Genomic DNA, 24433 nt, shown 5'->3' with positions numbered 1-24433 from the left:
ATTCTCCTTAGGCCAAACAACAACAACAATTTCATGAACTCTTTCTGGATGTAGAAAATGAGAACAACAGAGAGAGGGCTAAGCTAAACCTTTTCTCTATGATTACAGTTCTCCAAGTCCACGATTCCCTCCTAATTACAGTGGTCCTTGGTTCCCCAACAGCTTAGTCGCTGAACAAATTGGCTCCCAAATTCCGCAAACCTGGAAATAAGTGTTGTGTTTTGCAAATGTTTTCCAGAAGCCGGATGTCTGATACTGCTTCTGCTTGAGTGCAGGTAATTCCTGCAGCCAATCAGAAGCTGCGCCTTTGTTTCCGAACTGTTTTGGGAGTCAAATGGACTCCTGGAACGGATTAAGTTCGAGAACCAAGGTAAAAGGTAAAGGTAAAGGGACCCCTGACCATTAGGTCCAGTCGTGGCCGACTCTGGGGTTGTGCACTCATCTCGCTTTATTGGCCGAGGGAGCCGGCGTACAGCTTCCAGGTCATGTGTCCAGCATGACTAAGCCGCTTCTGGCGAACCAGAGCAGCACACGGAAACGCCGTTTACCTTCCCGCCAGAGCGGTACCTACTGATCTACTTGCACTTTGACGTGCTTTCGAACTGCTAGGTTGGCAGGAGCAGGGACCGAGCAACGGGAGCTCACCCCGTTGCAGGGATTCGAACCGCCGGCCTTCTGATCGGCAAGCCCTAGGCTCTGTGGTTTAACCCACAGCGCCACCGTAACACTGTATAAATACATTTTATTTGCATTTCCCCCCAAAATACACATTGTTGCAAAGCAATGTCCCTTAACAGAATGCATTTCCAGTAATGTATGCATGGGGGCAACAGTCGAAGGTGATGCACCCCCACCTTGGAAATCATCCTTGTCGACGTCTCCGATGTTGGCCACGGCCAGGCCAAAGGCAGAGCCGCTGGGCCCTGTCAGGGTGATGTTGGGGCTGCTGTGGAACGTTCCTCCCAAGTTCATGTACACGTAGACGGCCCCACCCGTCTCCTCTTTCCGGTCGAAGTAGTAGGGTGCTCCGACAATCAAGTCCTGCCACCTACCAAAAGGAAGAGAGAGAGAGGTGTGATCACAGCGCCTCTGCTGGGCAAATGAGACATTGCTTCCCACCAGCTTTGCCGGCCAGCAGACTCACCCGTCATTGTTGAGGTCAGCCAGAGCAATGGAGCTGCCAAAATAGGAGCCCACTTGTTCCCCGTAGATAATCAGTTTCTTCTGAAGGGTCGTGGCGCTGTCCGCTGCCATCAGGAAGACGGCTCCCGTGTGGTTAAACCGAGGGGCGCCACTGACTAAGGTGGTCTCGTTTTTGCGCAGAACCTCAGTTCTTGCTTCGACTGTGTAGCCTATAGATACGGGGGTAAGTGCATGAGTTCCTTCTTATCCTGATCACCCCCTTTCCAAAAGCATAATTCTCACTCACTGTCTTCCAGTCCTATGCCTTGGCTGTCAAATAGAATCTATTCCGGAAGTCCGTTTGACTTCCAAAACGTTCAGAAACCAAAGCACGGCTTCTGATTGGCTGCAGGAAACTCCTGCGTTAAGAAATCTTAGCTAGGTTGGGGGTGTGTGTGTGATCCTATCACCATGTTTGTATGCGAGTGAGGAAAGAAGGGAGATGTAGGCAGGCAAACAGGGCAGCGGACCAGGAAAAACCATATCAGTTGCAGTTACCCAAATAGCTGTAGCTGTACTTCTGATCTGGATACGAGTAATCCTGCTGGTCCCATTCTCGGTCCCCTCGAAGGATCATATAATCGGTTCCTATGCCAGAAAGAGGAAAGTTGTGACATTTTAACTCAACACAGACAAAGAGACCCACCGCTCCCTTCTGTCTTGCCCATTATCAAGCCACTTGCTTTTGAAGCCTGCCTGGATGCTATTCCCTGTGCTTCAGAACCCAGACATGTGTGTGGAGGTTCAGGGGTTCTAAGCACAGAAGAAAAGGAGAGCACATGTCTTCCCCTCAACTGGGCTCTGCGTGGCCGCTTTTATTTCATCATTTAGTTTACCAGGTAAGGCTGCATTCCTGACCGCGTCCACCCAGAAGTAAATCCCACTGAATTTAATGGAGCTTATTTAACACCGGTCATTGACCACAAAGAAGAGATGCGACGGGACAGGGCTTATTTAGGGATGGGCGATTCTGTCCGTTTCAGTTTGTCTGCTTCTCATTTAAAAAATAAATAAATCTCTAGTTCAGAGTTTCCCAAACCTGGGTCTCCAGCTGTTTTTTGGACTACAACTCCCATCATCCCTAGCTAGCAGGACCAGTGGTCAGGGATGATGGGAACTGTAGTCCAAAAAAACAGTCTAGATCAGTGTTCCCCACACATATGGACCCCTGGGGTCCCCCAGGATATTCCAAGGGGGCCACAGGTGAAAAGTGTGTAAATGGGGGGCTATAGCACAAGGTCAGGGGGCCACAGAGGGAAGTGAGAAGTGAAGAGGGGGGAAAATGTTCTCCCCCCCCCAAAATGGCTGCCTATCTGCTTGGCCAATCACAAACGTGCGTTTTCTTGGAGCAGTCCTGGTTTGTTTCTGGAGGGAGAGGGCTCTACTTTGACCAGCAGAGCCTGTGATCCAAAACCCCCAGGTCAGGTAAATGCGGTGGTGGAACAGCAATGGGTAGGTCTGGGCGAGCCAGAGCTGCTTGTTGCTGCTGCCACTGCTGGGCGCGTTGGCAGCCTGGGCCTGACTCTGCAAGGCACAGGGTGCAATCCACCCCAGCACCTAGTGCATCAGGGCCTTTGGATGTTGCCAAGGGGTGCAGGGCCTGTCGGTAGCGTCAGCCCATCTCTGCAAGGTGTGGGGTGATTGGCTTCCAGCAGCCAATCAGAAGTTGAGCTTTGGAAGTCAAACATTTCGGAAGTCGAACGGACTTCCGGAACGGATCCTGTTCGACTTCTGAGGTGTGACTGTATACAGCCTGTGAATTAATGTGATTTTGGCAATTTCCCACCTGCTTGGTTTCGTCTCTGGCTGAATTAACCCATTAAGCCACACATTTACATGGTGAAACAGGAAGGAGGGGCTGAGGAAGTGTCACAAACCTTGCCAGTTGAAAGCACCGGGGGCTCCAAAATAAATGCTGTTGGCGGTGAAGCCGCCGCTGATGCCCATCTGACACATGCCGGTTACGTCCGAGTCGCTGTTGGTGTTGCACATCTCGTTGTGGAAAAGCTGCCATTCATCCTGCTCCTGAAGTTGTAGGTTGTTTCCGTGGACGTAGCATTTCCCAACCATGCGCCTCTGGTCCTCGTTGCCAGCCCACAAGACTCGGGTGTACCGGTGGGCACAAGCCTAGCAAAGTCAAGCAGACAAGGCTTTAGTTTGCGCCGAAACGGGGTGGGGTGAGGCTCCGGCCTTTCCTTGAAGGCACGCTTTCTGTTAGAATTCCTGCTCCATGATTGCAGTCATGGGATTGTTGTCATTCATGACGGTATATGTTTTAACTCCACAGAGTGGGAAGTGACGAGGACAGGATGTTTGGGTTACTGTGTTCCATGAAGTGGGACTATTGTCCTTTGTTCTTTTTCTCTTTGCTGTCTGATGCTAGAGAGAGAGGGAGCCATGGTGCAGTGCTCTGTGTGTGTTTATATGTAAATAAAGTAGATTAGCCAAAATGCTGAGTTGCTGAGTTCTGTTACGCAAGTTGCGCAAACTCTGTGGATCCCAAAGTGTGCTGGTGTCGGTTGGCATCAGTCGCTGTGATGTTCGGGCTGAAGAAAGCTTTTGAAGCTCCCGAACGATCGGCCAGGAGGGAGAGAACATGCCAGTCGGGCATGTGTCTCTGCCAGGGTCCTACTTGAGTGTAGGCTGAACTCCTGACACTTTCTGCCTTTCTAAGTCTGTTCCATAGCCTTCATCATTCTCCTGATGGCAATTGGGATGTGTTTCTGTCAGTGCCGTGCGAGTCAGCTGGCTCACGCAAGATCATGGCACTGCTGCAAGCTCTAGCTCATCCCCAGGACATTCTGGGATCAAATCAGAAGCCCAGATGGCTTTTGTAATTCCGGAAATGTCCCAGGAAAATAGGGACGGTTGAAGGGTATGCCATACCCATGATTCCAGGTACTTTGGGGATATGTATGCATGGTCCGTGCATACTCAGCTTTAGCACTGAAAACCTTTCCATAGCCTAAGGTTCCCAAACATTTTTGGGTCACCATGTCCTTAGTTCCCTAAATTCATTCCCAGTGGCCCCTACCCTATAAAGAGCATCATTCAGAACAGCCGTTTGTACGACTCACTAAAGAAGATAACGACACAACAAAATTCAAAGCTGGAGCAATTACTGTATTTTTTCGTCTTTAAGACACCCCATGTATAAGATGCCCCCTAGTTTGGGGGACTCAGATTTAAGAAAATGGGGAGAGAGGAGACTCTATCCCTGTATAAGACGCCCCCTAAATTTTGACACTATTTTTTAGGACTACAGTGGTACCTCGGGTTAAGTACTTAATTCGTTCCAGACGTCCGTTCTTAACCTGAAACTGTTCTTAACCTGAAGCACCACTTTAGCCAATGGGGCCTCCTGCTGCTGCTGCACCGCCGGAGCACGATTTCTGTTCTCATCCTGAAGCGAAGTTCTTAACCCGAGGTACTATTTCTGGGTTAACGGAGTCTGTAACCTGAAGCGTGTGTAACCTGAAGCGTATGTAACTCGAGGTACCACTGTATTTAGTTGTCAGGGGCTAGATTGAGGAGGAATGGTGGAACCTGCCCTCCCCTCCTCTTCCTGCAACTTCCTGGGAAGAGGAGGACAGTATAGATTTAGAACAGCGGTTTGCGGAAGGGCATAGTTCAGAGGCTGCAGAGGGGAGGAGCTTGGAAATATTGGAAGAGGAACAGCAGGAAGAAAAAGCACCAGGGGAGAGAAAGCCGACAGACTCAGTGTTCTTGGAGAACATTCCTGACCCCCCTTCTCCCAGGACCAGGCGGGCATTGAGGGTAGTAGAAGAGAAAGCTCAGAGGCAGAAAACACAGATCAACCAACACAAGGGTGATGTAGATTAGGTGAGATGGAGGTGGTGGGACTTTACTTTGAGCAACACCATTATCTAAGAGAGACTGCATTCCTTCATCTCTCTCTGTGAATATTGAATAAACCACTTGGTAAGAACTCCTGTTGTTGTTGTTGTTGTTGTTGTTGTTGTTGTTTTGTTGTTTTTGCTTCTTGGCATCCCACCGTGGGAAGGGATAGGATTCTCTGAAGCCGTGACATTAGTTTAATTAATTCAACAAGTTTATGAACTTGATTCAGTGATACCAGCTTTTCAAAGGCTGATAGTCATTTTAATGTTTTAGTGTTGTATTATAATCTTGTTTATAAGTTGTATTCATTCACCTTGTTTTTATTATTGGTTGTTAGCCACCCTGGGTCTGGTCTTGGCTGGGGAGGGCGGGGTATAAATAAAAATTATTATTATTATTATTATTATTATTATTATTATTATTATTATTCGCAGCTCCAGAGCCCACTACCTTCCAAGGGAATCCGACCATCGAACGGCTCTGGCCATCACTTCCAACTCCCATCGTGAGCTGGCTGTGATTATTCAGTAGCGAGGGGTAGGCACTCTGCGCATGCTTACAGGTTCTCTCTTCTCTCATTGTATGTTACCAGGCTGACTGGGTATTGCAAACAGGCTAATTCTGAGTGAACCCTGTGCTCAAATTAAGTTCTTCGCTGGATGCTTTCTAATTCCACGATGCTGTCAAGAGCGCTCCGTACATGCTCAGAGAAACTTTAACCTTCCTTGCATTGAGTATTCTGGGACTTGTGATTGGCAAGGAAAGCAAATTCCTGGCCTAACCCAGGATAAAATTAGCTGCAAGGGACCACAATGGAGACAGTGGATGACAAAACTAGTAACGTATCCAATAAGCCAGGGAAAGGAATGGAACAGAAGCAGCAAGCTTCTCAAGAAACTTAAACCCACCCGAAAAGGAATTACCGCTGGCATTTTCTTATAAAGCAAAAAAAGAACTGGCACCTGCATTCTGATCTCCAAGGTGCCTGGCCGTCTGGCTGCCACTGCCCAAAGCTATTTCTTGAATTTCAGCAAATGCCAGTGGAGATTGGTGGGGGTTTTTATGTTTGTTTTTAAACCATTTAAAGGCGCTGATGAGGCAGAGGATCAAAATAGCTACTGGGAAAGATTCAAGGATGCGAAGGGCTTTGGGGCAGAAGTCGGGAGGATGTTATCTAAGATGTACCAGGAAACGGAGGGCCAGTTAGTAGCAGGTTCCTGAAGATCTTATGGATGTGCATAGAGGCAGCTTTTTCCTGCTTGCAATATTTGGGAAGGAGCAGGAAAGAAAAGTGGGGTTCTTAGTGGGTCGGACCCACTGGTTCCCAAACTCCCCACTCAGACCACTTGGAAATTACAGAGGGTCTTGGTGGTCCACTTATTGATTTTCCCACCTCTTGTGGAATTTGTAATGCACTTAGTTACTGTATTATTTTTAGTTGTATTATGGATGCATCTTTTATTTCATGTATATTGTGCAGCATTGTATATATGTTGTATACCGCAATACAATGAAATACAATACAATATTTATTACAGTGGTACCTCGGGTTAAGTACTTAATTCGTTCCGGAGGTCCGTTCTTAACTTGAAATTGTTCTTAACCTGAAGCACCACTTTAGCTAATGGGGTCTCCTGCTGCTGCTGCGCCACCGGAGCACGATTTCTGTTCTCATCCTGAAGCAAAGTTCTTAACCCGAGATACTATTTCTGGGTTAGCGGAGTCTGTAACTTGAAGCGTATGTAACCTGGAGCATACGTAACCCGAGGTACCACTGTATTATTATTATTATTATTATTATTATTATTATTATTATTATATCTTTATGGGATTGTCTAAACGAATATTTACACAAGCAGGGCTCAAATACGAAAGTTTGGTTGTGCTTAGACTAACCTTGTGAAGAATATAAAGAATACAAAGAATTGATGGACTATGAAAGAACTTAAGGAAAGGAAGTGACTGAAGAACAGATGTAAAGGTGAACTAGAAATTAAGAGACGTGTGGTAAATGCGGTGGAAGTCTTTTATAATATTTTAACTAGGATTTTTAAAATGTAATGTTTAAAGTATAAATTTGGTGCTATTGATTATGGAAAGTAGGTTTTTTTTCTTTCTTTTTTCCTCTTTCTTTTCTTTTTTCTTCTTCTTTAGTCTGCATTTGGTAAATATGTAGACGATTGTGTTTATATTGTTATGCATGGAATTTGTTTTGATTTTTCTGTTTTATTTACCTTGTAATATTTAATAAAACTAATAATAAAAATTAAAATTAAAAAAAGAAAAGAAATACAGTGGTACCTCGGGTTAAGTACTTAATTCGTTCCGAAGGTCCGTTCTTAACCTGAAACTGTTCTTAACTTGAAGCACCACTTTAGCTAATGGGGCCTCCTGCTGCTGCTGCGCAGCCGGAGCACGATTTCTGTTCTCATCCTGAAGCAAAGTTCTTAACCCGAGGTACTATTTCTGGGTTAGCAGAGTGTGTAACCTGGAGCGTATGTAACCTGAAGCGTATGTAACCAGAGGTACCACTGTACAATACAATATTTTTTTAAAATGCAATTTAAAATCAATGCGAAGAATATTTCATGTAGTTGATGTGCCATCTCCCGTCCTCAGCCACGAATGTGCAGACCTGCCATGGCCCTCTGTCATGGATGTTATAGCCTATGGTTCTATCATAGGAGCCAACTCTGAAAACAGTGTTACCATTTTGAATCCACCCTTAGAGCTATAATGCCCATGAGAACCAAGGCAATGGAGCAAATATGGGAGAAAAATGAACGCCAATAGGGGTCATCCATCATTTTAACAGGGGAGAGGAAAGGAACTGGATTTGGCGGGCCATTTTGGGGTGACAGCCTCATGCCAAGTGTAACATGTAGTTTTGCCAAAAGCTTCTGACCCACCTTGGACTGGGCATGCCATCCTAGCAGCATTTTAACAGATGGATGGTATCTTGCACATCACCTAGGAAGTGTACTGGAAGAAGGAACGGTCACCAGCGTCAAACTACAACTTCTTTGGACTGGTCATGTTGTAGGGATACCTGATTATCGTCTTCCAAAGCAACTGCTCAACTCCAAACTTTAAAATGGTAAGCGTAATGCTGGAGGTCAACAAAAGAGGTTTAAAGACTCTTTCAAGGCAAATCTTAAAAATGTAGTATAAAGACTGACAACTGGGAAACACTGGCCTGCGAACGCTCCGGTTGGAGAACAGCCTTTACCAAAGGTGTCATGGGCTTTGAAGATGCTTGAACTCAGGAAAAAAGGGAGAAACGCGCTAAGAGGAAGGTGCGCTTGGCAAACCCTCACCGTGATCAACTCCTGCCCGGAAACCTATGTCCCCACTGTGGAAGGACGTGTGGATCCAGAATTGGCCTCCACAGTCACTTACAGACTCACTTTTAAAACTGTGTTCATGGAAGATGATCTTACTTGTCTACAAGTGATCATCAAAGAAGAAGAAGCTCAACAACATCCAGGCAGCACCAGGTTCCCCATCCCTGCCATGGAAATGCTCCCTGCCCCATAAATACAAACTACTCACCATCACTCTCCCAGAAGATGCTCTCTGGCTTGCTATTGTCACCCCCAACCACATGTCTTCGACAATATTACTGTGTGGGTCACCTGCGGGGAGAACAGAGGGGCAAAAGGAAGAGGGAGAAATGCAGTTAGGACACGATCCACTTTCTTACCATGTTCCAAACACCCCTGCCATGCAATCCTATGCATGCCTACTCAGAAGTAAGTCCCTTTGAGTGGCATAGGACTTCCTCCCCCATAAATGTGCAAAGGATTATTGCCAGGTCCTTTGAAGCGCAGGTGGGGAATCTGTGGCCACCCAAACGCTGCAGGGATTCCAACCTCCCTAGCCAGCATGGAAACAGTGTGTTACAAAGTAGAATAAGATAGAGATATTGGTTATGTGTTTGAAATGTAATAGGGAAGATAAGAAATGCATACTGAGAGATTAGATTGGAAAATTTTCAGACTGGATTGATGGAAGTCAAAAACTTGAATAAGATGTAAAAGTATGTTTAATTACTGTTGAAAATGACATGTTAAAAAAACTAATAAAAATTATATATATATATAAAAAGGAAACTGTGGTTCAACATCTGAAGGGCTACAAGTTCTTCAGACCTAGGCTTCACACACGAAAGGGATACAGTTTTCAAAACTGCAGAAAGACAGATGCTATTGTATAGTTTAATTATGGATTAATTTAATAGTTATAAACCACTTGGAAGTTGTTCTGGAATATAAGCAGTATATAAGTGGAGAGAAGGAAGGAAGGAAGGAAGGAAGGAAGGAAGGAAGGAAGGAAGGAAGGAAGGTAAAAATCACATATAAATGGATCTTGTTTGAAACAAGTAATCAAAGCTTTAGGCACTACAGAGCAAAGAGATATCCTGATAATTGATAAGCAACTTCAAGCAAGTTTCATCTGGAAACCTAACAGGAACCAACAGAGGAATAATCAGGGCTTGCTGTTTATCACTTCATTTGCAATAATAACAATCAGGGTTTTTTTCTGGGGGGATGCAGGGGTACTCATACCCATAAACATTTTGTGAATCTAGCGGGGGGCTCTCCTTTGCACATGCCCACGTACTTTTCACCTTGATGTCCACCTTCTCGCAGTCATCAGTGGTCGCTGTCAGAGGGCAAGCATACATGGCGCCCATTCGCGTGGCGTTCTCCATCCCTGTAGCCGTATCGCGAGGAGCTCCAGCAAGCAGCCTGAAGAAAGGGAGAATAAATTATTATTATTATTATTATTATTATTATTATTATTATTATTATTGAATTAGAGTCGGTGGAAGGGGAGCACTTGCTCACAATGAGAAACCACGGCTGCAACGTAATTTGGAAGAGATGGTATGCTTTTCACGGAAAGGACTCCCCCTCTTGGGGAAAAATACTTCACAGAATCATAGAATTGTAGAGTTGGTTTTTTAACAAAAGTATTTTTTTAACAAAATACTTTTAAAAAAACAACCCACTTCTGTTAAAAAACCCAGAAGCCTTTTTACTGGGTATAGTGGGCGAAGAGATACCAAGGGAAGATAAAAGAATGTTTATGTATGCAACAACTGCAGCAAGAATTCTTTTAGCCCCAAAATGGAAACAACAAAAAGTAACGACGAAAGAAGAGTGGCAGGTGAAGATGATGGACTTTGCAGAACTGGCAAAGCTGACAGGAAAAATCCAAAACCAGCACGATCAAGTATTCCAAAAGGATTGGAGTAAATGATCTCCCTAGTTATCTCTCGCTTGGACTACTGCAATGCGCTCTACGTGGGGCTACCTTTGAAGGTGACCCAGAAACTGCAATTAATCCAGAATGCGGCAGCTAGACTGGTGACTGGGGGCGGCCGCTGGGACCACATAACACTGGTCCTGAGAGATCTGCATTGGCTCTCAGTACGTTTCCAAGCACAATTCAAAGTGTTGGTGCTGACCTTTAAAGCCCTAGCCCTAAACGGCCTCGGTCCTGTATACCTGAAGGAGTGTCGCCACCCCCATCCTTCAGCCCGGACACTGAGGTCCAGCGCCGAGGGCCTTCTGGCGGTTCCCTCATTGTGAGAAGTGAGGTTACAGGGAACCAGACAGAGGGCCTTCTCAGTAGTGGCACCCGCCCTGTGGAACGCCCTCCCTTCAGATGTGAAGGAAATAAGCAGCTATCCTATCTTTAAAAGACATCTGAAGGCAGCCCTGTTTAGGGAGGTTTTTAATATTTAATGCTGTGTTGTTTTTAACACTCATTTGGGAGCCTCCCAGAGTGGCTGAGGAAACTCAGCCAGATGGGTGGGGTATAAATAATAAATTATTATTATTCTATAAATTTATATGATATCTGATTATTGATTATTGTAAGCAATTAACATCACTAGCAGGGTTGTCCGAAGACCTGTAATGAGAAATTTTCTATCTTTCTATCTTTATTTAAATTTTGATCCATTCTGTAATGAGTGCAATTAGAACTGGAAAACGTACAAAATGCAATGATACAAAGGTTCCGTTCAAAAGCTATGAGGCGGGAGGGAAGGAAGATGATAGGCTCTAGAGAGCCAGGGCGGCAAAGTGGATAATGGTGATGTGAAGGTATAATATTAAATGGAAAATAACATCCCTGCCGCATGGCTGTTTAGCCTCTGCTTTAAAAACCTGCAAGGAAAGGCAGTCCATGATGCAGAAGTTTGTCTTTTTCCAGAGCGCTGTGGCTGAACCAGGGAGAGTCATAAAATGGTTTCTCCAGACACCTGGTCACTGTGGGGCCTAGTTTGGGCAACTGCTCATCACAACAAAATCTCGGGGTTTTTTTTAATGCTAGGTCTATTCCACCTCAGTTCATGTTTTGAGAGAGACGAAAAGTGCTTTTGGGTGCGCTGCTCTGGTTCGCCAGAAGTGGCTTAGTCATGCTGGCCACATGACCAGCTGTACGCTGGGTCCCTCGGCCAGTAAAGAGAGATGAGCGCTGCAAACCCGGCCACGAATGGACCTAATGGTCAGGGGTCCCTTTACCTTTACCTTAGGGTGCCTTTCCCTCCTTGCTGATCCATGACTGGTGTTTCCAGGAAAGAGCTCCTGGCTCGGAAAGCGGAACTTCCAAGCAAGTTGAAACTCAGCACTTCTTATTTTGGAAATTAAATACCACTTCGCACCAGCAACTTGACCTCCAAACCGCTTCCATTTGGAGCAGCGCACTTTGCCTGCTCTTCCTTCCTCCCCGCATTTGTTTTTAAAAAGAACATTTTAATCCCTCCTGATCTTTGGTAACGCTCCAGGTGGCTCGTAGCGGAAGTAAAAAAAATTAACCCCAATGCAAAATTAAAAACACATCAGCTCTAAAAGCAACCCACATTCCAGTCAGGCAAAAAAACATTCACGGAGGGTGAGAAGCAGGAATGGTGTAACTGAGGGGAGGCTGTTGGGGAGAGTCCTGAGGTACCAGAGGGAGATGTCTTGGAGGGCTGAATTTGGCCCATGGGACGGAGGTTGCCCACCCCAATCTTTAAACTCAAATCAAATTTGATCAGGCATGAAACTACAGCAGCATCAGCAGCTAGCCTGACAAAGTAGCTAGTCCTCTGTGAGGAGAGGCTTCTCCCATTCCAGCAAAATATAACTCCTATCCTGGCACAGAGGCAGCTGGGGTGTGCATTCCACCGCACTCTAAAAACACAGCTGTATTTTTTCAATGTTGTGGGCAAGGCGCCTCTCGCGCTGGACAAAGGAAAGAAAGCAAAAGAACGCACCAAGGGAACATTTCACAGTGGCAGGTGGCAGGCGGGAGGAAAACATTAAGCACAAAAGCCATGGATGGATGGAATGTATGTGTATGAACTAGAGAGGGTATGAACTGGTGCATGAGGGCGCACAGGTAAAAGACAGTTTGGATGTAGAATTAGCATTTTAGTGTGCTTCGTATGGGCCAAAAATATGCGCTGGTATCTGGGGCTCTGCCTTTTACAGTGCTACCTCAGTTTTCAAATGTCTCCGCTGACTAACATTTCAGTTTCCAAATGCCGAAAACTTGGAAGTAAATGCTTCCGTTTTCGAATGCGCCTCAGAAGTCAAACGGCTTCCGCTGAGGTACTACTGTATTTTTCTCATTTTTTTCTATTAGATTTGCAAACCGCCCTTTGGGCCTTGGATTTTGAACATTTCAGAACTCAAACAGTCTTCTGGAACGGATTACGTTCGAAAACCAAAGTTCCACAGTACTCAATTTCTTGAGCAAGTTACTAGTCCTTACCAAACTGCCATGGCACCCACTTCATGACCAGCCACTGGGTTTCTTGTTCCCCTCAATTTCTCATTTTACCAACCTTACTTTCAGTCTTCCACATTTCTTAATGGGTTTGCAATTTTTTTCGGAAGTCCTCATGAAAATTCACTAGCATTTTAGTGCAGGTTTCTCCTGATAGACCCATTTCTGCAAAGCAATTGTCCTTCATTGTCCTTCTTTGTCTGCTGTTTCCACTAACACGTACGTCAATGCAACTTTCACCCTAAGTATATGCATCTATGTACACACTTGGTTGGAAAAGCGCATTGCAAAATTTGGGGAAGTGCACATTTCGCAGGACAACCTGAATTTTCATTCTTGTATTGTTTCTAAAAGGACAAACATGGAATGAATTGATTTTCTAACCCCTTCCCTGCCAGCTGCATGCCTCATATCACATTTCCAAATGGATCCCAAATGGTTGGGGCTCCCTGAGGAGGGAGATTTAGGGGAGGGCTACCAGGCTGCCCAGGGACGCGGGTGGCACTGTGGGTTAAACCACAGAGCCTAGGACTTGCTGATCAGAAGGTCGGCGGTTCGAATACCCGTGATGGGGTGAGCTCCCATTGCTTGGTCCCTGCTCCTGCCAACCTAGCAGTTCGAAAGCACATCAAAGTATAAGTAGATAAATAGGTACCACTCCGGCGGGAAGGTAAACGACGTTTCCGTGCGCTGCTCTGGTTCGCCAGAAGTGGCTTAGTCATGCTGACCACATGACCCAGAAGCTGTACGCCAGCTCCCATGGCCAATAAAGCGAGATGAGCGCCGCAATCCCAGAGTCAGCCACGACTGGACCTAATGGTCAGGGGTCCCTTTACCTTTATCAGACTGCCCACACTGCACATTGGAAGGCGAGAGGTAGGAGATGCCGAATTTGGGCTCTTTTCTCTGTGGGGATCTGCTATGGGGTCCCAAAATTGCCTTATGCCTCCATGTCGGCTATTCTTGTATATGTCAGGCAACATTGCAAAGGCCTCTTAATTCTCCAGTGCTCTCTTATCCAAAGGGAACAAATTCCCAGATCTCTGGAATGTATCACTACTTGAGGACAGCAACCATATACAGTGGTACCTCGGGTTACATACGCTTCAGGTTACAGACTCCGCTAACCCAGAAATATTACCTCGGGTTAAGAACTTTGCTTCAGGATGAAAACAGAAATTGCATGGCAGCAGCGCAGCGGCAGCAGGAGGCCCCATTAGCTAAAGCGGTACCTCAGGTTAAGAACAGTTTCAGGTTAAGAACGGACCTCCGGAACGAATTAAGTTCTTAACCAGAGGTACCATTGTATAAGCAAGAAGTATTTATTCTCCCAGGGCATCGTTTAACTGTGGAGCTCAACGGCCTGGTTTGCGTGCCAAACTGAGCAAAATATATTGCCAGGTAAATAGGTACAATTAGATGCTGCATTATTAGGTACAGGTTCAGTACCTACTGCCAACCTGCATCTACAAGGACAAAATAGGCATCCACAGATTCATAGAGTTGGAAGGAACCACCAGGGTCATCTAGTCCAACCCCCTGCAATGCAGGAATCTTTTGCTCAACGTGGGGTTCAAACCCACAACCCTGAGATCAAGAGTCTTACGCTCTACCGACTGAGCTATTCCTGACTTGTTTAAATGGGCAGCGTAGGAAAGTTGCCAACTAAGGATTTCTGACATCACCACCTCAAGAACCCAGAAAATACCATCACCACTGTTTTCAGTTTAGGAAACATCCCCTTATTTGGGATACGAACCAGCCTTTCCTTAGAAATTTCCTTACAAATTCCTTAGTCATTTGTGGACTTGCCCCTAAGGTCATGTGGAGCTGATGGGGCAGAAGATGGGCTGAGATGTATGTACAAATGGCCGCCTCTGCAGATTGAAAGAGTGTTTTTGTGCCAGTGCTCACATGTGAGAGATTAGAACTGAAGGGCTAGGCTAGAAAGTGGAGGCAGAGAGTATTGGGGAGCTGGAGCAAAGACAGAGGGATGATGCTCTCACTGCGATGGGAAAGGAACCTGCTCAGTGCCCAACAATATCTGAACAATATCTGGTTTTCAACATTGTGATACATCACCAGCTAAACCAGCTATCGAGAGCTGGACCATAAAGAAGGCTGATCGCCAAAGAATGGATGCTTTTGAATTATGGTGCTGGAGGAGACTCTTAAGAGTCCCATGGACTGCAAGAAGATCAAACCTCTCCATTCTTAAGGAAATCAGCCCTGAGTGCTTACTGGAAGGATAGATCCTGAAGCTGAGGCTCCAATACTTTGGCCACCTCATGAGAAGAGAAGACTCCCTGGAAAAGACCCTGATGTTGGGAAAGATGGAGGGCACAAGGAGAAGGGGACAACAGAGGACAAGATGGTTGGACAGTGTTCTCAAAGCTACCAGCATGAGTTTGACCAAACTGCGGGAGGCAGTGGAAGACAGGAGTGCCTGGCGTGCTCTGGTCCATGGGGTCACGAAGAGTCGGACACAACTAAGCGACTAAACAACAACAACAAAACCAGCTATCATGATGCACGATATATCGCCAGGTCATAATCATGAAACCGAGATCATTATATGCACCCGAGCTGCACGTATAAAAACAGGATCGTGTAAAAGAGAGGGCAAAACATAAGAAGGGCAGGGAAGCCCATGCCCTTGGATTAATCCAGACCCCCCCTGGCATGGCTCTGGCGAGCTTTGCCAAGAGACCTCTTGACATACGGATGCTGCCTCTGTGAATCATCGTGCCCTTTGTGCTCGAGAGATGTGATTTGTGCGGGAAATATTTTGCCTCCCAGATAAAAGGTACATGAGTCATCAGATGAAACATGCTTTTCGGCTTCCCGCATGGACGCCACAGCCAGCCAGCCTAGCCCCCCAACAATGAATGGGTAAGAAACGGAAGCTGAGTGGCAGGCATCTCTCACCTGTCCTGACTCAATCCGTGAATCATTTGCAAGCGGCAACTTCCCCTCCTGCTCCTGCCAGCGCTTAGTAATCTGCTGTCTTATATCCTGACTGTGTGTGTGTAAGAGAGAGTGCCTGTAGGTCATAATTTTATCACACGTCTGCCCAGCGTCTCACACGTCTCACTGCTAAAAACTGCTGCTTCCTTCAGCTGGGAGGGGAGCACAGGTGCAGCCATTTGAAGTGCATTTGGGGTTTTTTTTGGGGGGGGGGGTTCAAATCCGTTTGCACCACCATTAGTAGTACAGTCGTACTTTAGATCCCAAATGCCTTGTGAGTCGAACTTTTTGGCTCCCAAACGCCGCAAACCAGGAAGTGATTGTTCCGGTTTGTGAACATTCTTTGGAACCCAAACGTCTGACACAGCTTCCAAGGCTTCCGATTGGCTGCAGGAGCTTCCTGCAGCCAATCGGAAGCCGTGCCATGATTTTCTGAATGTTTTGGAAGTCGAATGGATTTCCAGAACGCATTTTGTCTGATTTCCGAGGTACAACTGTAGTACATGTGGAAAGGATCTTGGGGTCTTAGTTAACCAGAATCTGAACACGAGTCAACAGTGTGATGCAGCAGCAGCAGCAGCAAAAAAAGAACTAATGCTATTCTAGGCTGCATCAACAGAAGTGTAGTGTTCAGATGCTGGATGAGGGTGGCGCTGTGGTCTAAACCACTGAGCCTCTTGGGCTTGCTGATCGGAAGGTCTGCGGTTCGAATCCCCGTGATGGGGTGAGCTCCATCCCAGCTCCTGCCAACCTAGCAGTTCGAAAGCATGTCAGTGGAAGTAGATAAATAGGTACCGCCATGGCAGGAAGGTAAATAGCATTTCCATGCGCTCTGGCACTCGTCACGGTCACCCGTGCACCAGTAGCGGTTTAGTCATGCTGGCCACATGACCCAGAAAACTGTCTGTGAACAAACGCTGGCTCCTTTGGCCTGAAAGTGAATTGAGCGCCACAACCCCATAGATGCCTTTGACTGGACTTAATCATCCAGGGGTCCTTTACCTTTACCTTTTTAGTGTTCAGATGAAGGGAAGTTATAGTACCACTCTATTCTACTTTCGTCAGACCACACCTGGAATATTGTGTTCAGTTCTGGGCACCACAGTTTAAGAAGGGGGTTGACAAGCTGGGACGTGCACAGAAGAGGGCAATGACCAAGGGTCTGGAAACCAAGCCTTATGAGGAACGGTTGAAGGAGCTGGGTAGGTTTAGCTTAGAAAAGAGGAGACTGAGAGGAGATATGATAGCCATCTTCAAATATCACATGGAAGATGGAGCAAGCATGTTTTCTCCTACTCTGGAGGGTAGGACTCCAGCCAATGGTTTCAGGTTACAAGACAGGAGTTTCCGACTAAACGTGAGGAAGAACTTTCTGACAGTAAGGGTTGTTTGACAGTGGAACGGTCTCCCTCAGGAGGCTGTGGACTCTTCTTCCCAGGAGGTTGGATGGCCATTTGTAATAATAATAATAATAATAATAATAATAATAATAATAATAATAAAAAAATAATAATAATAATAAATTATTTGTACCCCGCCCATCTGGCTAGGTTTCCCTAGCCACTCTGGGTGGCTTCCAACAAAGATTAAGAATACATTAAAACATCAGTCATTAAAAACTTCCCTAAACAGGGCTGACTTCAGATGTCTTCTAAACATCAGGTAGTTGTTTATCTCCTTGACATCTGATGGGAGGGCGTTCCACAGGGTGGGCGCCACTACTGAGAAGGCCCTCTACCTGGTTCCCTGTAGCTTAGCTTCTCGCAGGGAGGGAACCGCCAGAAGGCCCTTGGCGCTGGATCTCATGGATGCTTAAGTTGAGATTCCTGCATTGCAGGGGGTTGGACTAGATGACCCTTGGGGTCCCTTCCAGCTCCACAATTCTAAATCTGACAGTATCGTAAGACCCTATGTGTTTTGGCTACCTGGAGAAGGGGTAAAGAGATCATAGTAATATTTGTGTATGGCAGGGCTAGCTAACCTATAGCCTTCCAGAAGTTGCTAGAATTCAGCTCCCATCAGCTTCATGAAGCATGACCAATAGGCAGGGATGATGGGGACTGTAGTCCAACAGGATCCTGGTAAAGAAGAAGAAGAAGAAGAGTTTGGATTTGATATCCCGCCTTTCACCCCCTTTAAGCAGTCTCAAAGCGGCTAACATTCTCCTTTCCCTTCCTTCCCCACAACAAACACTCTGTGAGGTGAGTGAGGCTGAGAGACTTCAGAGAAGTGTGACTGGCCCAAGGTCACCCAGCAGCTGCATGTGGAGGAGCGGAGACGCGAACCCGGTTCCCCAGATTGCAAGACTACCGCTCTTAACCACTACACCACACTGGGATTAAAGATGTAGCAGCGGCATGCAACACACCGGCAGTTGTGCTGCTGCAACAGTAAGATAAATATTCCCGCATGATGGGATTCCAGGCATAGGCAAGAAGGTAACTAGCAGAGAATAGTGCAACAGCAGCATCTTTGCAAAGTTTCGAACAAGAATCCTTTTATTTAGAATCATAGAATCGGAAGAGACCACAAGTGTCATCTAGCCCAACCACGTGCAATGCAGGGAACTTGAACCCACAACCCTGAAATTAAGAGTCTCCTGCTCTGCCGACTGAAGTATGTATGGGTGGAGAACTCAGCCAAGGGAAAGCGGGGAGGAAAATGGTACAGAACAAGCCCATATTTTCAAGTCAGCTCTTTTATATTGCTTAAAAATAAAATAAAAAATGCAGGTGTTTGAATAGAACAGGAGCATTTGGTCTCATACCAAATCAGACCCATTTCCCAACCAGGTCTGCCACTGACTCTCTGGGGTCTTAAAGGTAAAAAGGTAAAGGGACCCCTGTTCATTAGGTCCAGTCGTGACCGACTCTGGGGTTGTGGCGCTCATCTCGCTTTATTGGCCGAGGGAGCCGGCGTACAGCTTCCGGGTCATGTGGCCAGCATGACTAAGCCGCTTCTGGCAAACCAGAGCAGCGCACGGAAACGCCGTTTACCTTCCCACCGGAGTGGTACCTATTTATCTACTTGCACTTTGATGTGCTTTCGAACTGCTAGGTTGGCAGGAGCTGGGACCGAGCAATGGGAGCTCACCCCGTCATGGGGATTCGAACCGCCGACCTTCTGATCGGCAAGTCCTAGGCTCTGTGGTTTAACCCACAGCACCACCTGTGTCCCTTCTCCGGGGTCTTAGGCAGGGATAATTCTCAGCCCTGCCTGAAGATGGCAGAATTCAAACCCAGGACGTTCTGCAATGCAGAGCATGTGCTCTGCTGCCACCAAACTATGGGCCCCTCCCTCGAAGGATCAGACTGGGACCTTTGATGTCAAAACGGACCCCGCGCCAAGACAAACTGTTTTATTAAGACAAATTGTTCTGCTATCGAGCTCTGGGACGTGACAGACAGGAAGCGCCCTTTGTCACATTTCTTTCACACCCTTTTACATTTCTGTCACGCCCTTCCTCCAAGAAGGTTGTGTGTGTGTGTGCCTGTGTGGCGGTGGCGGTGTCATTCCTTTCAAGCTCAAAGCAGGCCAGTGGCTTACGCAGAGAGATTTGAGTTAGGCTGAAAAAATGCAATATCCCCAAGGTGAGCCAGGTGGACATTTGAACCGGTCTCTTTCCCCTGCTGCTCTCTAATAGCTCGTCCATATTTTCCTTGGTTGTCTGCTTGCCCAGGGAAAAGGGCCCTTAGAATTTGAAGGAGGGGACTGGGCCCCCTTCAATCTTCTGCGGTGACATATGCGCCTGATGCAAGGACGTCACATGGCACGCTCACGTCACTTGTGCGTGCCACGCAGTCTGCTCGTGTCATGCCTGCAAACCATGCGGCGTGCACGTCCACACATTGCGCGTCACATGCGAGGGACATGAACACACCGTGCGATGTGCTGCTGTCATAAGTGCAGTTCATGTGGCGCCAGCCTCCTCAATCGCGGGGGTCAAGCCAGTGTGCTTGGCTCCAGTTGAGCGCTAAACAATGGTTCTCCCACAGGGAAAAGCAGCAGGACAAGTGGAAGCATGGATAACAACAACAACAATTTATTTATTCCTGCCCATCTGGCTGGACTCTGGGCAGCTGCAAACAGAATACAGTGGTACCTCTGGCTATGAACTAGATTTGTTCCGGAGGTCCATTCTTAACCTGAAACCTTTCTTAACCTGAGGTACCACTTTAGCTAATGGGGCCTCCCGCTGCCACCGCCACGTGATTTCTGTTCTCATTCTTGGGCAAAGTTCTTAACCTGAGGTACTACTTCCGGGTTAGCGGAGTCTGTAACCCAAAGTGTTTGTAACCTGAGGGGTTTGTAACCTGAGGTACCACTGTATTAAAAACATGATAAAACATCAAACATTAAAAACTTCCCTAAACACGGCTGCCTTCAGATGTCTTCTAAAAGTCAGATAGTTGCTTATTTCCTTGACATCTGATGGGAGGGCGTTCCACAGGGCGGGCGCCACTGCAAGCAATGATCAATTGAAGAAGAGAGAAGAAGAGTTTGGATTTGATATCCCGCTTTATCAGTATCCGAAGGAGTCTCAAAGCAGCTAACATTCTCTTTTCCCTTCCTCCCCCACAACGAACACTCTGTGAGGTGAGTGAGGCTGAGAGACTTCAAAGAAGTGTGACTAGCCCAAGGTCACCCAGCAGCTGCATGTGGAGGAGCGGAGAAGCGAACCTGGTTCACCAGATTACGAGTCCACCTCTCTTAACCACTACACCACACTGGCTCTCACTGGCTCACACTTAGCCTACACCAAGCCACTTTGGGTTGATTCAGGGGCAAGGCTGCTTCATGCTGCCAGTCAGGCTATAGAACTGTAGGCTAGCTGCTGCGTGAGACAGGCCTGTGACTCTCAACCGGGGTGATAAATCCAATGGGATGGGATGCATTTGGATTAGCTGCAGAGAATGCGGCAATTGATCATGGCTTGCATCCAGCAGACTGGACACAAAGTAATATTCGGAACATGCGAAAGCAGCTTGAAGTGTTAGGCTTGTATTTTAATTGGGATAGGGAAATAACCACTTGTTTGCCAGAGTACTATAAGTGGACATTGGGACGCAGGTGGCGCTGTGGGTTAAACCACAGAGCCTAGGACTTGCTGATCAGAAGGTCGGCGGTTCGAATCCCTGTGACGGGGTGAGCTCCCATTGCTCTGTCCCTGCTCCTGCCAACCTAGCAGTTCAAAAGCACCTCAAAGTGCAAGTAGATAAATAGGTACCGCTCTGGCAGGAAGGTAAACAGCATTTCTGTGCGCTGCTCTGGTTCGCCAGAAGCAGCTTAGTCATGCTGGCCTCATGACCCGGAAGCTGTACGCCGGCTCCCTCGGCCAATAAAGCGAGATGAGTGCCGCAACCCCAGAGTCGGCCACGACTGGACCTAATGTTCAGGGGTCCCTTTACCTATAAGTGGACATAGTATCTTTTTATTAAGCCTTTGGTCTCTCGGCAAGCCCAGCTTTCTGCTCTCAATCAATCTGGCAGCTCCAGGAAGTCCAACTGGCATGACAAGGAAGTCATTGGGACAAAACACAATGGCTTTGAGCGAGTGCCAGCAATAGTACCAACCCACCCTGTTAAGGAAGAGGAAGAAGGGGGAGGGAGATGAAAATCCCAAGGCCAGAATTAGGGAGAGGGAATTTTTCTCCTCCTCCTCCTGCCTCCGTTTATATATCAGCAGCCCTCGGGCTTCTGTGGCTGCGGGGTCAAAAATGTGGCTTTTTGTGCATCGCAGAGAGACTCGCAAAGGAAGGAGGGGGCTGAGGAAGTACAACAGAGGCCTGAAATGTCAGCTTAACCCAGAATGAAGCCCCAAGCTTCCAGGCATTAATTGCATCGAACTGGAAAGGGGGGGAAAGTACCAACAGTAAGGGAATGGCAGTATAAGTTATTACACTACGCAGAAATGGCTCATTTGACAAATAGGTTAAGGGGGAATACAAAACAATCATTTACGCAAAAATGGGATATGCTCAAGAAACACCTACAAAAATATAACAACAATATAACATCTATGGCAGCATTTGAATGACCCTTGTGTAAATCAAATACTATTAGATAAGGAAAAACGGCACAATATAAGAAAGTACTAGAAATTATAGTAAGAGTAAGGTAAGAAGGATAAGTACATTCAATGTTGTAACTTACATCGGGAAATGACAGGAAGTCTTTTTGATATAATTTAGTTTACTGGATTTTTACTTTGGTTTATTTTTGTTTAGCTAGAAATTATAAGAAAAGAGCATGTGCAAGCACAAGTTTAAATCAATATTTAACAGTATAATTATTTAAGGTTGTTATTACTATTATTATCAGTTTTACCTTTTCTTTGTGCATGTACTTAAGATTGTGTATGGATGTCAACCTACCTTGTGAGATAGGTTGGGCTGAGAGGCGGCGACTGGCTCACACTCACCTAGTGAGCTTCATGGCCAAGTGAGGGATTTGAACCCGGATCACTCAGGTCCTAGTTCAACCTTATAACTGTTATGTACTGAAGTTCTCACCCTGGGCCAGCAGGGGGATACTGTAGATAGTTTTCACTCAGGTCCACATATGCAAATAAGGAACTGAAAGTGACGTTCAGTAATTGGATAGTTACAGAAAGTGGTTACAGTTGCGTTGTAGTGGAGCAGGCTGGCTGAACCCTTCAGTTCAGTTCTGTTCTGGCCTGTGAATAAACAAGAGCTGTCTGAAGAATCGCTGTGTCGTCTGATATGTTCACCCACAACTTAACAATAACCACCGTACTATATGACTCCCACCAACCCTAGCTTCTGCTTTGCACGCCAGGGTGCTGTGGTTTGCATCAAGACCAGCTGGGAGCATTTTTTTTTTTAAAAAAAAGTTTGTACATTTAAAAAGGGGTGAAAGAAGCAGGGGAATCTAGGCCCAGTGCAAAAGACAACGACAAGCCCTCTTCTAAGTTGCAGGCCCCTGGGATACCTCCTAACAAAGTCCTTAGTGTCTGAAAATTTGCCAGCAGCCAGCTAAAACCGGTCCTCTCTCCTTCCACTTTCACTACTGAGGGTTGCTACAGCTAAAAGACAAAGAACAGGATAAAATGGATTTCCCATCAATAAAATTCCCTGGTGCTAAATCAGGAGACAGGCTTCAGGGGTGGCTAATTCAGAACAGACACAGTGCCGCTCGCTTGCAGCACTGTAAGAAAATAGCCCCCAGGGTCCATGCTGCTAGCGCCACATTTAGAATTTCTCAATCTTCATCCCAACTTATTTAGATACTTAGAGCATTTGTAACCCACCAGTCAGCCAAAAAGGCACTTATACGTAGAGTGGCTTACAATGTGAAGAAGACAGTCCCTGCCTACGGGCTTAAAACAAACAGACAGACAGACACACACACAAGGGGAAAGGGACACGGAGGGAGGAGGAAAACCTCAAACTCAGGCACCGATTCCTAAGCCGTTGTTCTTCTATTGGCCAAATGGCTCAGTTCAGGGGTAGGAGGTACTTGACACAGTTTTCGGCAAAGTTGATGGAAAGAGGCCTGCTTCCCACTGAGGCAGACTGGTGGAATGGCTACAGAGGGGGGGAGGGCTGGTGGGGCTGGACTGTTGCTGCAGAGCTGGTGGGGCAAGTTCTGCTCCCCATTTGCCCCACCGAGGCAGCCTAATGCCCCCGCAGAACTATGGTTCCCTGGGAAGAGGGGTTGGTTGTTAAACCACTCTGGAAACTGTAGCTCCGGGAGTGGGGATAGGGGTCTCTTAACAATTCTCAGCACCCTCAACAAACTGCATTTCCCAGAACTCTTTGGGGGAGCCACTGTTATGTACTGAAGTTCTCCCCCTGGGCCAGCAGGGGGATACTGTAGATAGTTTTCACGCAGGTCCATATATGAAAATAAGGAATTGAAAGTGACGTTCAGTGATTGGATAGCTACAGAAAGTTGTTACTGTTGCTTTGTAGTTGAGCTCTATATAAGCAGGTTGTCTGAAACCTTCAGTTCAGTTCTGTTCTGGCCTGTGAATAAACAAGAGCTGTCTGAAGAATCGCTGTGTCGTCTGATAGGTTCACCCACAACTTAACAGCCACAACTCTATGGAGTGGCCTCATGGCGCTTTAAAAGTACAGTGCAGGTGGTGTGTGTGTGTGTGTGTGTGTGTGTGTGTGTAGTCCTGCTTCCTAACAGGGAGTACACTGAGATGGCCTTTCGGTCCCATTGCACTGACTCTGATGCTCTGGAATTTAAAATCCAGCACACAAGATCATAATCTTGCAGAATGCCTGAGCTTGGCAAAGATGTGAGATTTCTTCCCTTTCTTTGAATGCACTGCCCCGTGGAGAGAACCTCCCCCCTCACACACACAGGAAAGGAAAGCTAAAAGTGGATGTAATGATATAAGCCAGGAGAGTGATGGAGAGTTGTGAAGGTGCGCAAGGCAGTTGAATTTCCCTTCCAGCCTCCCTGCAGCCTCTCAGACGCACTGTGGTCTGTGGGGCTGGGGACAGAGATGTCCTACTATTCCAAAATTCACTGCTCTCTGCTTGTCCTTTTTTTGAATGAGGGTGTGATTTTGCATTATCTTCAGGGTGTGGTTACTTTTGTTGTTGTTTAGTCGTTTAGTTATGTCTGACTCTCCGTGACCCCATGGACCAGAGCATGCCAGGCAC

At 46.6% G+C, this 24433-nt stretch overlaps 1 protein-coding gene across 2 annotated transcripts in view; it reads right to left on the bottom strand.

The window, feature by feature from the left end:
* Positions 1-24433, bottom strand: part of ITGA3 (integrin subunit alpha 3) — a 90102-nt gene that overhangs the window by 35276 nt on the left and 30393 nt on the right. For both annotated transcript variants that reach the window (XR_014540990.1, XM_083582550.1), the window contains exons 2-7: positions 9667-9794; positions 8596-8678; positions 3060-3309; positions 1681-1770; positions 1145-1352; positions 855-1048 (exon numbers count right to left, since the gene is read on the bottom strand). Coding sequence is in view for 1 of the 2 variants with exons in the window: in XM_083582550.1 (XP_083438676.1) it covers positions 855-1048; positions 1145-1352; positions 1681-1770; positions 3060-3309; positions 8596-8678; positions 9667-9794 (953 nt within the window). In the remaining variant the exon portion in view is untranslated. The remainder of the gene's footprint in view (positions 1-854; positions 1049-1144; positions 1353-1680; positions 1771-3059; positions 3310-8595; positions 8679-9666; positions 9795-24433) is intronic.

The sequence above is a fragment of the Podarcis filfolensis genome (assembly GCF_964270895.1).
Source record: "Podarcis filfolensis genome assembly, chromosome: 13".
NCBI lineage: Eukaryota > Metazoa > Chordata > Lepidosauria > Squamata > Lacertidae > Podarcis > Podarcis filfolensis.
The sequence above is the reverse complement of the archived record's forward strand: the minus strand, read 5'-3'. Positions and strand labels throughout refer to the sequence as shown.